At 47.2% G+C, this 13,148-nt stretch overlaps 1 protein-coding gene across 2 annotated transcripts in view; it reads left to right on the top strand.

Moving 5' to 3' along the window:
* The window catches only part of ANGPT4 (angiopoietin 4), a 265,142-nt gene that overhangs the window by 23,836 nt on the left and 228,158 nt on the right, over window positions 1–13,148 (top strand). For both annotated transcript variants that reach the window (XR_014220591.1, XM_082226189.1), the window contains exons 2-4: window positions 4,308–4,463; window positions 5,018–5,139; window positions 12,258–12,490. Coding sequence is in view for 1 of the 2 variants with exons in the window: in XM_082226189.1 (XP_082082315.1) it covers window positions 4,308–4,463; window positions 5,018–5,139; window positions 12,258–12,490 (511 nt within the window). In the remaining variant the exon portion in view is untranslated. The remainder of the gene's footprint in view (window positions 1–4,307; window positions 4,464–5,017; window positions 5,140–12,257; window positions 12,491–13,148) is intronic.

Raw genomic sequence — 13,148 nt, 5'->3', positions numbered from 1 at the left:
ACCAGGCCCTCCTGCCTCCTGCAGTTTGGTCAAACTCATGCTGGTAGCTTCGAGAACATTGTCCCACCATCTCGTCCTCTGTCGTCCCCTTCTCCTTGTGCCCTCCATCTTTCCCAACACCAGGGTATTTTCCAGGGAGTCTTATCTTCTCATGAGGTGGCCAAAGTATTGGAGCCTCAGTTTCAGGATCTGTCCTTCCAGTGAGCACTCAGGGCTGATTTCCTTCAGAATGGAGAGGTTTGTTCTTCTTGCAGTCCATGGGACTCTCAAGAGTCTCCTCCAGCACCAGAATTCAAAAGCATCAATTCTTTGGCGATCAGCCTTCTTTATGGTCCAGCTCTCACTTCCATACATCACTACTGGGAAAACCATAGCTTTAACTATACGGACCTTTGTTGGCAAGGTGATGACTAATTGTTAAATGACTAACCAATGGGAACCCAAGGGGCAGAGTTAACTGTGTATAAGGTTTAAGCACAGAGGTTTTTGGGGGGAGTTAGAGTTAGGGTGGTTGAGAAGACAGTCTGGAGTTCGAAGAGACAGAGAAGATAAGTCTGTGGGTTGGGCTAGTCTGGTGTGAGAGAGTGAGAGAATTTTCTAGGAGGAGTCAGTCAAACAGTTGAGATAATCAGTCAGAAGGTATTAGAAAGGTATAGGCTGGTAAAGAAACTAAAGTTAAGATACTGACAGGGATATTATCCGAGAAACCATAAACTTGTTAATGTTTGTAAAATAAACTTGTTTTTTGGTTCACTTTTAACAACTGTCTGGACTCAGTGTTTTACCTGAGAGTAACGGGTTGGTGGCAGTGGGGAAGCGAGCACAGTGGTGGCACAGGGATCAATAGACCATTAAACATCCGGGGACCCTGTGTGATCGCCACAGACCTGTATAGATATACAGTGCTTAGCCAACTGCCTGTTGTCTTTGTCCATGGAGTTTTCTTGGCAGGGATACTGGAGTGGCTTGCCAGTTCCTCCTCCGGGTGGATCACGTTTGGTCAAAACACTCCACTATGACCTGTTCATCTTGGGTGCCCTGCTCGGCATAGTTCATAGCTTCTCTGAGTTATTCAAGCCTCTTCGCCACAGCAAGGCAGTGATCCATGAAGTGAGAGCTGGACCATAAAGAAAGCTGATCGCCGAAGAATGGATGCTTTTGAATTGTGGTGCTGGAGGAGACTCTTGAGAGTCCCATGGACTGCAAGAAGATCAAACCTCTCCATTCTGAAGGAAATCAGCCCTGAGTGCTCACTGGAAGGACAGATCCTGAAGCTGAGGCTCCAATACTTTGGCCACCTCATGAGAAGAGAAGACTCCCTGGAAAAGGCCCTGATGTTGGGAAAGATGGAGGGCACAAGGAGAAGGGGACGGCAGAGGACGAGATGGTTGGATGGTGTTCTCGAAGCTACCAGCATGAATTTGACCAAACTGCGGGAGGCAGTGGAAGACAGGAGTGCCTGGTGTGCTCTGGTCCAGGGAGTCACGAAGAGTCGGACATGACTAAACGACTAAACAACAACAGCCAACTGCACCATCAGAGCTGTTATTTATGCTGCATACTTTATCCTGGAATTGATGTGGCTGGGATTCCATATTCCTCGACTCCAGGCCAGCAACTGCGAGCAGTCCATCACGCGGGTGATTTGCTCAGTTAGCAAGCCTTTTAAACAATGCAGTTGAAACTATAGCGGATTGATCACAGCAATTATCTGATTAAGCCTGGCTCTCCCCTGAAGCTCTATCAGCAAAAGGCTTGGAATAGGAAGTGCTTTAGAGGAAATGACATGTTTATTCTTACCCTGCCCCAAGCCATGTGGAATGGTGTTGATGGATCCCAAGGGAGAGATGCACACAGACCTTTCCCAGCTGCCGGCCAGTTGGAGAAGGGGGAAGAGGAGAAGCAGGAGAGGGAGCGTGGGCCGGGGGCCGGTGCTTTTTGCCTTTTTTTCATCCAATATATCAGGGCCTTTAGGGCAAAGATTGCGTGTGTCGCACAACAAATGCACAGTTGCTATAGGGAATCCCGTGTGGAGTGCTCCTGTTCAGAGTGCTGGCCAGCCATGCCCGTTTCCCAAATACTCCATTCCATTCCCTAAAGTAAAGGTAAAGGGACCCTTGACCATTAGATCCAGTCACGGACGACTCTGGGGTTGCGGCGCTTATCTCGCTTTATTGGCCGAAGGAGCCGGCGTACAGGTCATGTGGCCAGCATGACTAAGCCGCTTCTGGTGAACCAGAGCAGCGCACAGAAATGCCGTTTACCTTCCCGCCAGAGCGGTACCTATTTATCTACTTGCACTTTGACATGCTTTCGAACTGCTAGGTTGGCAGGAGCAGGGACCGAGCAACGGGAGCTCACCCCGTTGCGGGGATTCGAACTGTCGGCCTTCTGATCAGCAAGGCCTAGGCTCAGTGGTTTAACCCACAGCGCCACCCGCGTCCCTTCCCTGTCCCGCCCCAAATAGACACTCGATATTCCATGCTCACTGAGCATACTCAGTCTTCCTTGGGAAGTTTTTGTGAGTTCCTCCCCTTAAGATGTTTTGGCTTAAAGAGTTTTTTTGTGTTTTTGAAAACCCTGAGGATTCCCTGAGTCTACTTAAACCTCCCTCTTGTATGTCAAGTGATGCTGTTTGGGCAATAATAAAAATAATAATAATAATAATAATTTCTTTATACCCTACCTATCTGGCTGGATTTCCCCAGCCACTCTGGGCGGCTTCCAACAGGATATTAAAAACACAGTAAAAGATCAAACATTAAAAACTTCCCTAAACAGGGCTGCCTTCAAATGTCTTCTAAACGTCAGATGGCTGTTTATTTCCTTGACATTTGATGGGAGAGCATTCCTCAGGGCAGGCACCACCACCAAGAAGGCCCTCTGCCTGGTTCCATGTAACCTCACTTCTCACAAGGAGGGAACCACCAGAAGGCCCTCAGAGCTGGACCTCAGTGTCCGGGCTGAACGATGGGGGTGGAGACGCTCCTTCAGGTATACTGGGCTGAGGCTGTATATGATGACTCACACTCAGACGACAAGTTCACTGTTAGTATCTCAGATCTCCTTTTTAGAGAGGAGAATTCGGGGAGAGCAAATACCTTTCCTTCCTGCAGATTCTCCGCCAATTCATCTTTGAAAAGAGCCCCTATTTTCTCAGAGAAGCTATCCAGCTCCAGCATTGAAACATGTATGTTGGATGGAAGCAGGATTTTTGCAAGAGAAAATGGGAGTCTAGAAAACAAGAGGGATTTCAGGGACACCATAAACATCCAGCGTTTTTCTTAGCCAACATTTCTCGGAGAGATTAATTTTTCCAAAAGCAGATTCCACCCCCAGTCTCTCATGGAGGCAGCATTCCAGGTTTGCTGACAACATGTCGTGACCTCTAGATAGCGCAGGATTTTGCCTGACCACAAAAAGCATCCCTGAGCATCATCTTGGTCAAATTGCCCTGGGTTATATTTCTCAAGAACTGCTCCAGATTTGGCACCATTGTGGAGCCAAGAGAAGCCAAGGTGCCTCTCTAGAGACAAACGCCGCAATTATTTCATCCAAATGAGTTTCTCAATTATTTCTTCCGAAGGAGGAAATGTGGAGAGGGGGGAGAAAAGAGGACTTTTTGTCGAATGGGCTGGAGGAAGGCAAGACAGAGGTGGAGGAAAGGTCTTGCGGAGTTTCTTCCCTTAACATTTTGTTGTTGTTTTTTTTATAATAATGTTTATTAAGGTTTCACAAACAATGAAAAATTCCAAAATTTAAACATAAGAAAAACTACAAAAATATAAAAATACAAACACAAAACACATAAAAAATACACAATAGAAAACAGTTAACAAAAAAGGGAAGAAAAAAGAAAGAATAAGAACAAAAAAACCAAAAGACAAAACAGAAAATAGATTAGTATTTTCAAATCTTATGCTTCATTCACTAGTTTCTTGACCTCCTCACACCTCCCATTTTGTATTCCAGTTCAGATATTAAGTTCAGCAAATCCTTACCCTCTAACATTTATCCTCACTCAAGATATTAACCTATTATAAATATCAATTTTCCAATTATCAATCCCTATTTACATTTTCTTAGAAATCTTTTAACCAATACCACTTATTTTCCATCAGACATCGTTTTAACATTCCTTAATTTTACAGTGCTTCTGCAAATAGTCCTTAAATTTCTTCCAGTCTTCCTCCACCGACTCTTCTCCCTGGTCACGAATTCTGCCAGTCATTTCTGCCAATTCCATGTAGTCCATCACTTTCATCTGCCATTCTCTTCCCTTAACATTTTGACTGCTTCACCTTTAGCTGGAGAGCTACATCCAGATGAATATGAAGTCGGAAATGGTGCAGATCCAGCAGAACGTGGTGCAGAACCAGACGGCCACGATGCTGGAGATTGGGACGAACCTCTTGAACCAAACAGCGGAGCAGACCAGGAAACTGACCGACGTGGAGGCTCAGGTGGGTTGGTGGAGGTTTTCTAATGGGGAAAGAGGGTTGAAGAAGGGAAGAAATACGGGAAAATTGTTATGTCAGTCTAGATGATACCCTGGTGTCCCTTCCAAATCTGCAATCCTGTAGTAGTGAGGATAGAGTGCATTATTCGTTTATAAAATATATTTATGGGCGGGTGGCGCTGTGGGTTAAACCACAGAGCCTAGGACTTGCCGATCAGAAGGTCGGCGGTTCGAATCTCCGCGACGGGGTGAGCTCCCGTTGCTCGGTCCCTGCTCCTGCCAACCTAGCAGTTCGAAAGCACATCAAAGTGCAAGTAGATAAATAGGTACCACTTCAGCGGGAAGGTAAACGGCATTTCTGTGCACTGCCCTGGTTCGCCAGAAGCGGCTTAGTCATGCTGGCCACATGACCTAGAAGCTGTACGCCAGCTCCCTCGGCCAATAAAGCGAGATGAGCGCCGCAACCCCAGAGTTGGCCACGACTGGACCTAATGGTCAGGGGTCCCTTTACCTTTATACTTCATTCCAGCTGCAGGTTTTCTTCTCTGCCTTGTGCAGGTACTGAACCAGACCTCCCGCATTGAGATCCAGCTGCTGGAGAATTCTCTGTCCACCAATAAGCTGGAGAAGCAGCTGCTGATGCAGACGAATGAGATCCACAAGCTGCAGAACCGAAACAGGTAGGTTGTTGTTGCTGTGCAGGTGTAGGAACACCTGGATCCCTGCAGACAGGAGGCGGGCAGGTGTGGATGACTCTCTGGTCCTGAATGGGGTAACTGTGCCCCTGAAGGACCAGTTGCACAGCCTGGGAGTCATTCTGGACTCCCAGCTGTCCATGGAGGCGCAGGTCAATTCTGTGTCCAGGGCAGTTTATCAGCTCCATCTGATATGCAGGATGAGACCCTACCTGCCCGCAGACTGTCTCGCCAGAGTGGTGCATGCTCTGGTTATCTCCCGCTTGGACTACTGCAATGCGCTCTACCTGGGGCTACCTTTGAAGGTGATCCGGAAACTGCAACTAATCCAGAACGCGGCAGCTAGACTGGTTACTGGGAGTGGCTGCCAAGACCACATAACACCGGTCTTGAAAGACCTACATTGGCTCCCTGTATGTTTCTGAGCACAATTCAAAGTGTTGGTGCTGACCTTTAAAGCCTCGGCCCAGTATACCTGAAGGAGCATCTCCACCCTCATTGTTCAGCCCGGACACTGAGGTCCAGCGCCGAGGGCCTTCTGGCGGTTCCCTCATTGCGAGAAGCAAAGCTACAGGGAACCAGACAGAGGGCCTTCTCGGTAGCAGCGCCCGCCCTGTGGAACGCCCTACCACCAGATGTCAAAGAGAAAAATAACTACCAACCTTTTATAAAACATCTGTTTAGGGAAGCTTTTAATATTTAATAGGTTATTGTATTTTAGTGTTTTGTTGGAAGCCGCCCAGAGTGGCTGGGGACACCCAGCCAGATGGGCGGGGTATAAATTATTATTATTATTATTATTATTATTATTATTATTATTATTATTATTATTTCCAAGGCAGAGAATATATTCAGAGGCTCAGGGCTGCTGCTGAAGGTGGGTCTCTTTATGTCAGGGGTCAGCAAACCTTTTCAGCAGGGGGCCGGTCCACTGTCCCTCAGCCCTTGTGGGGGGCCAGACTATATTTTTTTGGGGGGTGAACAAATTCCTATGCCCCAGAAATAACCCAGAGATGCATTTTAAATAAAAGCACACATTCTGCTCATGTAAAAACACGATGATTCCCGGACCGTCCACGGGCCGGATTTAGAAGGCGATTGGGCTGGATGCGGCCCCCGGGCCTTAGTTTGCCTACCCATGCTTTATGTGCATCAATCACCTATTTACAGTTGACCAGGCTAGAGCCTAGAGCAAAACACCGCCCTCGCTTTCTGTTTAAAGTTCTCTTGCTCTCGTTGCTTTCAAAGCTATTTCCTTTGGCCACATTGTTATTTGGTCACATTGTCATTCCTACATTGGGAGGGGGGTTGGACTAGATGACCCCGGGGTCCCTTGAAATGCTATGATTCTATGATTATTTGTATTCCTGCTTCTGAGTTGTCATGAGTCACAAGATAGCTAAGTATTGGTAAGAGCTACTGGTTTTCTTATAAATTAGTTGCCATGCAAATTAGGTAGGTTGATGCTTTGTGCATGCTTGCTAAGTAGCTATATATTAATACTTCCAGCTATATATTTATTTCACCTTTACATTTTTGTTAGTATGCATTTGTTAGTAAGAATGCATAAAAATATTTTCATGCAATATTCTTTGCTGTGTGTTCCTTTAAACTATAATATTGTGTGTGCGCGCATCAATGTCACACGCCTGTGCCTATAAGGCCTGGAAACGATGCCTTATGAGGAACGGCTAAGGGAGCTGGGCATGTTTAGCCTGGAGAAGAGGAGGTTAAGGGGTGATATGATAGCCATGTTCAAATATATAAAAGGATGTCACATAGAGGAGGGAGAAAGGTTGTTTTCTGCTGCTCCAGAGAAGCGGACACGGAGCAATGGATCCAAACTACAAGAAAGAAGATTCCACCTAAACATTAGGAAGAACTTCCTGACAGTAAGAGCTGTTTGACAGTGGAATTTGCTGCCAAGGAGTGTGGTGGAGTCTCCTCCTTTGGAGGTCTTTAAGCAGAGGCTTGACAACCATATGTCAGGAGTGCTCTGATGGTGTTTCCTGCTTGGCAGGGGGTTGGACTCGATGGCCCTTGTGGTCTCTTCCAACTCTATGATTCTATGATAAGTGAGTTTATCTGGGAACCTATAGCTGTAAACTGGATTTTGAATAAATGTACAATTCTGAAGGAAATCAGCCCTGAGTGCTCACTGGAAGGACAAATTGTGAAGCTGAGGCTCCAATACTTTGGCCACCTCATGAGAAGAGAAGACTCCCTGGAAAAGACCCTGATGTTGGGAAAGATGGAGGGCACAAGGAGAAGGGGACGACAGAGAATGAGATGGTTGGATGGTGTTCTTGAAGCTACTAGCATGAGTTTGATCAAACTGCGGGAGGCAGTGGAGGACAGAAGTGCCTGGCGTGCTCTGGTCCATGGGGTCACGAAGAGTCAGACACGGCTAAACGACTAAACAACAACAACAACAATTTATTGTTACTGCTATTATCTTCCTTTGTGGGTAGGACAACTATTTTGTATAATACTTTTTATAGTCTAAGGTAGAGGAAGCACTGGGGCTGAGTTTGTGGAACCAAGCGAGCGATGCCCGAGAAAGTTTGGGAATCACTGTATTTATGGGACTGCCTCTCCTGGTCTGCCCCGCAGAGGACCTTAAGGTCCATGAATAACCATAGTTTAGAGGTCCCTGGCCCTAAGGAAATCAAATTATCCTCCACCAGGGCCAGGGCCTTCTCAGTGATGGCTCCAACCTGGTGGAATGCTCTGTCCCATGAGACCAGGGCCCTGCAGGATTTAACTTCCTTCTGCAGGGCCTGTAAGACAGAGCTATTCCACCTGGCCTTTAATTTGAATTCAGCTTGATCTTTTATTCCCCTTCCTTCCTTCCCTCCCTCCCTCTCCTCTTTTTATGAAGATTCCCCGCTCTGGGATCCCACAGCTAATTCTCCCCTGGTCTCCTCGCTGGCCCAAATAGGACTAACTTAGCCAGCTAGCCTTGGTGATCATCGAATGTTTATTGGATGGATTTCCCCCCTAAATTGATTTTTGAATTCTGAATTTATCGTTATTCACGTTTTATACTGTATTTTATGCTGTTTTTTGTTGCATCAATTAAGTGTTTTAAGTTTGTTGTTAGCTGCCCTGAGCCCGGTTTTCTGAACCGGGAAGGGCAGGGTATAGATAAAAATTTATTACTATTTATTAAAGCAAATCATTCTCTCTTTCATTAGTTGCTACAAACACATTCTCTTGAGTAAAAGGAATCTCCAGTTTGCTAATCCTATGAGCCAAGAACCCAGTAGGGCTTGGATGATTCCCTGTCCAGAAATGTACTCAGGAGGCTTTGAAATAAATCTATCCTCAACTGCAATTGGCTCTCTTCCTTATCTCAGTCTTGCTCTCCTGGACTGCAGATCTCAGCTTCCCAAGAACTGAGTTTCTCTTCCCAGCCATCCCTGTCCATGGCTCTGCTAATATGTGAGGACCTCTTAGTTTCTCTCTAATTCCAGCAGTGTTGTCCAAAGAAGCACCTCGTTCCATTAGGTCACTAATGGATTTGTTGGCTGAGGACCAATATACGTTCCTGTGGGTTTTGCTGCTTGGTTCCCAGAAGATAAGAAGCAAAGGATAAAGCGAGTTCCATTGACTGGGGATGGAGGGTGTGCAAGTTCTCAAAGTGGGGCAGGATCCAGCATTCGTCCTGTAGAAATAATGGGCATGACTAAGGTCAGTCCATTAATTTCAGTGGGTCTACCCTGACGCGGGTGGTGCTGTGGGTTAGACCACAGAGCCTAGGACCTGCTGATCAGAAGGTCAGTGGTTCAAATATTCCTTAAACTAGAAATCAAAATTAAAAGCTATATGGAGTCACTTTGGAGTGACTTTGGTTTCCACGCTGCAGTTCCCCTCCACTCTTGCGAAGGATCCAAACTGTGCTGAGATCAGAGTTCGTTGCATTCCGGCCAGCTGGCTTCCCAAAGTTTTGGGGGATGATTTCTCTTGCAACCGCAGCACTTTTGGGATTGTTCCCAAGAGGCGTTTGCCGTGCCAAACTGTTATGAAAAGCCAATTTATGGCCATCTCGCCTGGCCAAAGAAAGGTGATGGGGGCAGCGGGGAGAGAAGCCAATCGTGCAGCACCAATATGGCGCAGAAGCATCACGAGAGAAGTTGTCTTTTTTAAAAATGAAATCCCTGATGGCTGCAAAAATAAACTGATGAAGTGCCTGGTGATGACAGCAGCAGCAGCGGCAGCGACAGAGTCGTAGAAGTTGCTTGTTCCGGCCTTCATTGCTCCAGAACACATGCACGCACTCTCTCCTTGGGGGACAGTCTCTAAAAATGGCAAGCATGAGAACATACAAAGAGCCCTGCTAGATGCTGGATGAAGCCAAAGTCCAGCATTCTGTTCTCACAGGGGCTATTGAGATGCTCGTAGGAAATCTGCAAGCAGGGCCTGAGCCTACAAGAGCACTCTTTCCTCTTGCAGTTTCCACCAACTGAGATTTAGAAGCATTTATTCCTCCAACTGTGGAGGCAGAACAAAGTCAGCATGGCAAGTAGCAAACTGTTATGTACTGAGTTGAATAGGATCCAAACTGCAGCAGTCTGATTGGTCCTAGAAGAATAGGATCCAAACTGCAGCAGTCTGATTGGTCCTAGAACAATAGGATCCAAACTGCAGCAGTCTGATTGGTCTTAGAACAATAGGATCCAAATTGCAGCAGTTTGATTGGTCCTAGAACAATAGGATTCAGAATGCAGCAGTCTGATTGGTCCAAGAACAATGCAGCAGTATGATTGGTTGGCAGGAACCACCCAATCATGCTCCAGATATAAGTGAATCCACAACCTGATTGGCTTACAGTAGAATTCCAGAATTAACCAATCATGTGCAGCCCATTGTGTAAATAATGTATATAAAGCAGATACTTTGAGGGGACTTTCATTCATTCCTCCTCACCACTATGAGCTGAATAAAGAGCATGAAATCATTTTGCGACTGAGTATATTTCACCAACGATAGCCATCTCCTCCTCCATGGATTTGCGTGGCCCCCTCCAGTGGAAATAATGACACATGACACAATTATTAAGGTTAATGGGCTAGATAAGGCCACAACTTTATTGGTTACAGGTGATGAGCAGTATTGGCTTAGGCATTGGTCCTAACTGACTATATCCAACTTCAGCCCATCCGCTTGAAGTTTGGGAAGGGCTAACCACCAGTAGGGGGAGTCCTGCTGATGCCATCAACTAGGAACTCCCCCGGGGTCACCGCCAGAGGGCATGCCTTGGGCCCTCACCTCGCTAGGCTTTGGACAGGGCTATGCCCCCCGGAATCCTTTACTGGACTCCCCTTCAATATGCAGGGCAGGTGATGGCACTACCTCCCCTCTTCCATCCACAAAACAATACCAATACCAATAAAGTTGTGACGATTTGCAATAAGGTAGGCGGAAACCAAGTGGCTGGTGCCAATTTGCCAAGTGGAAAAATTCCTACCAGGCCCCTCAACGGCGACCAACCGAGGTCCATAGCAAGGTCAAGGAACGAAAACCTTATAGGGTGGGAGGGTGGGGAAAACAGGAACAGCTGGCAGGCGGCAAAGAGGGAGATCCCCGGCTGCATCCTGGTTTAAATAAGTTAGGCCACACACCCAGAGTCAGCCAATTGGCTGGCCCGGAGGTGACGTAGCCGGAAATCCCCCCAATTGCGCGGGGGCCAGGGCCGGGAAGCCTGCAAATTCACCTCCTCCGAATGGCAGAAGTGGCTTTGCCTAATCCTTTTTTAAAAAAGCCATCCAAGTTGATGACCATCATTGACCCCTGTGGGAGTGAGTTACAAGATAGGAGATTCCAACTAAACATCAATAATAACTTTCTGGCAGTAAGAGGCGTTCAACAGTGGAACGGACTCCTTCAGAAGGTGGTGGTCTCTCCTTCATTGGAAGTTTTTAAGCAGAGGTTGGGTGGTCTTCTGTCAGGATGGCCATCTGTTAGCCGTGATTCCTGCATTGCAGGGGATTGGACTAGATGACCCTTGGCGCCCTTCCAACTCCACGTGCCCAATCAGCATGTAACTGTCTGCATGTTGATTGTGTCTTCTTCTTTGGTGATCCCTCGTAGCCGAGTAAGATTGTCTTCCATGAACACGGTCTTAACAGTGTGTCTGTAAGTGACTGTGGAGGCCAATTCTGGATCCACATGTCCTTCCACAGTGGGGACATTGCTTTCTGGGCGGGAGTTGATCGTGGTGAAGGTTTGCCAAGCGTGCCTTCCTTAACACGTTTCTCCCTTTCGTCCCGAGTTCCAGCGTCTTCAAAATGCATGACAGCTTTGGTAAAGGCTGTTCTCCAACTGAAGCGCTCACAGGCCAGTGTTTCCCAGTTGCCGTTGTTTATACAGTGGTACCTCGGGTTAAGGGATGCGGGTGGCACTGTGGGTTAAACCACAGAGCCTAGGACTTGCCGATCAGAAGGTTGGTGATTCGAATCCCCGTGACGGGGTGAGCTCCCATTTTTCGGTCCCTGGTCCTGCCAACCTAGCAGTTCAAAAGCATGTCAAAGTGCAAGTAGATAAATAGGTACCACTCCAGCGGGTAGGTAAACGGCGTTTCCGTGCGCTGCTCTGGTTCGCCAGAAGCGGCTTAGTCCTGCTGGCCACATGACCCGGAAGCTGTACTCCGGCTCCCTCGGCCAAGAAAGTGAGATGAGCGTCGCAACCCCAGAGTCGGCCACGACTGGACTTAATGGTCAGGGGTCCCTTTACCTTTATATACTGTCCCAAAATGCCTTTGGTTTTTTTACACAGCCACCACATGTGGTAAAAATCGCCATCCTTATCTAAACATTTCCAGCATTTTTTTACTTCTAATCCTGTACATTTTTGCCAACTTGGTTGGGGTGAGGAAACCCATCTAAATTTCCAACTATCTTTACACCTAAAACAAGACCCACATCCTGGTGAATCCCACAGATGAACTCTGTGGATGTGACTGTGCAGCCCTCAAGGCAGGGGGCCGCATTTTAAGCCGACCGCCTTCTGAAAAAGTATCTCTTGCCAGCAGTGTGCAAATCTGCCAGCCATTTGCCCTGCAATTCTGTTGCCCTCATTCCCTCTCCTTCCTCCCTTGGCAGTATTTTGGAGACCCGAGTCCTGCAGATGGAGACAAAGCACCTGATGGAACTGGAAGGGATCCGGACGGAGAAGGAGGAGCTGCAGCAGCTGCTGATCCGCCAGAGCGACACCATCGAGGTCTTGGAGAAGTCTCTCCACGCCGCCAGCGGCAACACCAGCTTGCTCCAGCAACAGCAGCTGCAGCTTTTGGAGTCGGTTCAGAATTTGGTCCAGCTGGTCTCCCAAGGCAAAGGTGAGCTCAGAGCCACTGGAATAAATCACGCTTTATCTCAAATGAAGCAGATTCCAAGCATGCTAGCCAGAGGTCCACTGCAGACAGAGATAGCTCAACAGTTCGCAGTCTTCCTACGCCTTTTGCTGAACTCTCCTGGCTGCTTACACAGGTTCCACCTGCTGGCAGCCTCTCTCCCTGTCCCTCCTTCCTAGTCTCCCCTTCCAAAATGAACTTTCCTTTCCTTAGCAGAGTCGCGCCTTTTTGCCAATGTTCCATCATCAGGACTTTCCCCTCTGGACTGCTTGATTTGTGAACATTCCTTTACATCAGAGCAGCCGAGCCAATGGGAAGAGGGAGTGGGAGGAAGCCTCCAGCGATGCTCTGGGTCATTTGAAAGTTCAGATGCGCAGGAGAATAGCGCACGAGGCCAATTTGGCGCAACTTACAGCAAAGAGTGGACGCGTTCCATTGCGAGGGATGCTTTTGAAAAACTTAAAATTCTACGTTGCTTTCTAAATATTAAAGCAATATTTTGTTGGAAGCTGCCCAGAGTGGCTGGGGAAGCCCAGCCAGATGGGCAGGGTATAAATTTATTATTATTATTATTATTATTATTATTATTATTATTATTATTAGTGCAGCAACTTTTCAAACTCAGTGCTTTTACACCATGTCT

The sequence above is a fragment of the Podarcis vaucheri genome, assembly GCF_965113315.1.
Source record: "Podarcis vaucheri genome assembly, chromosome: 6".
Lineage (NCBI taxonomy): Eukaryota > Metazoa > Chordata > Lepidosauria > Squamata > Lacertidae > Podarcis > Podarcis vaucheri.
This window is presented reverse-complemented; position numbering and strand designations above follow the sequence as displayed.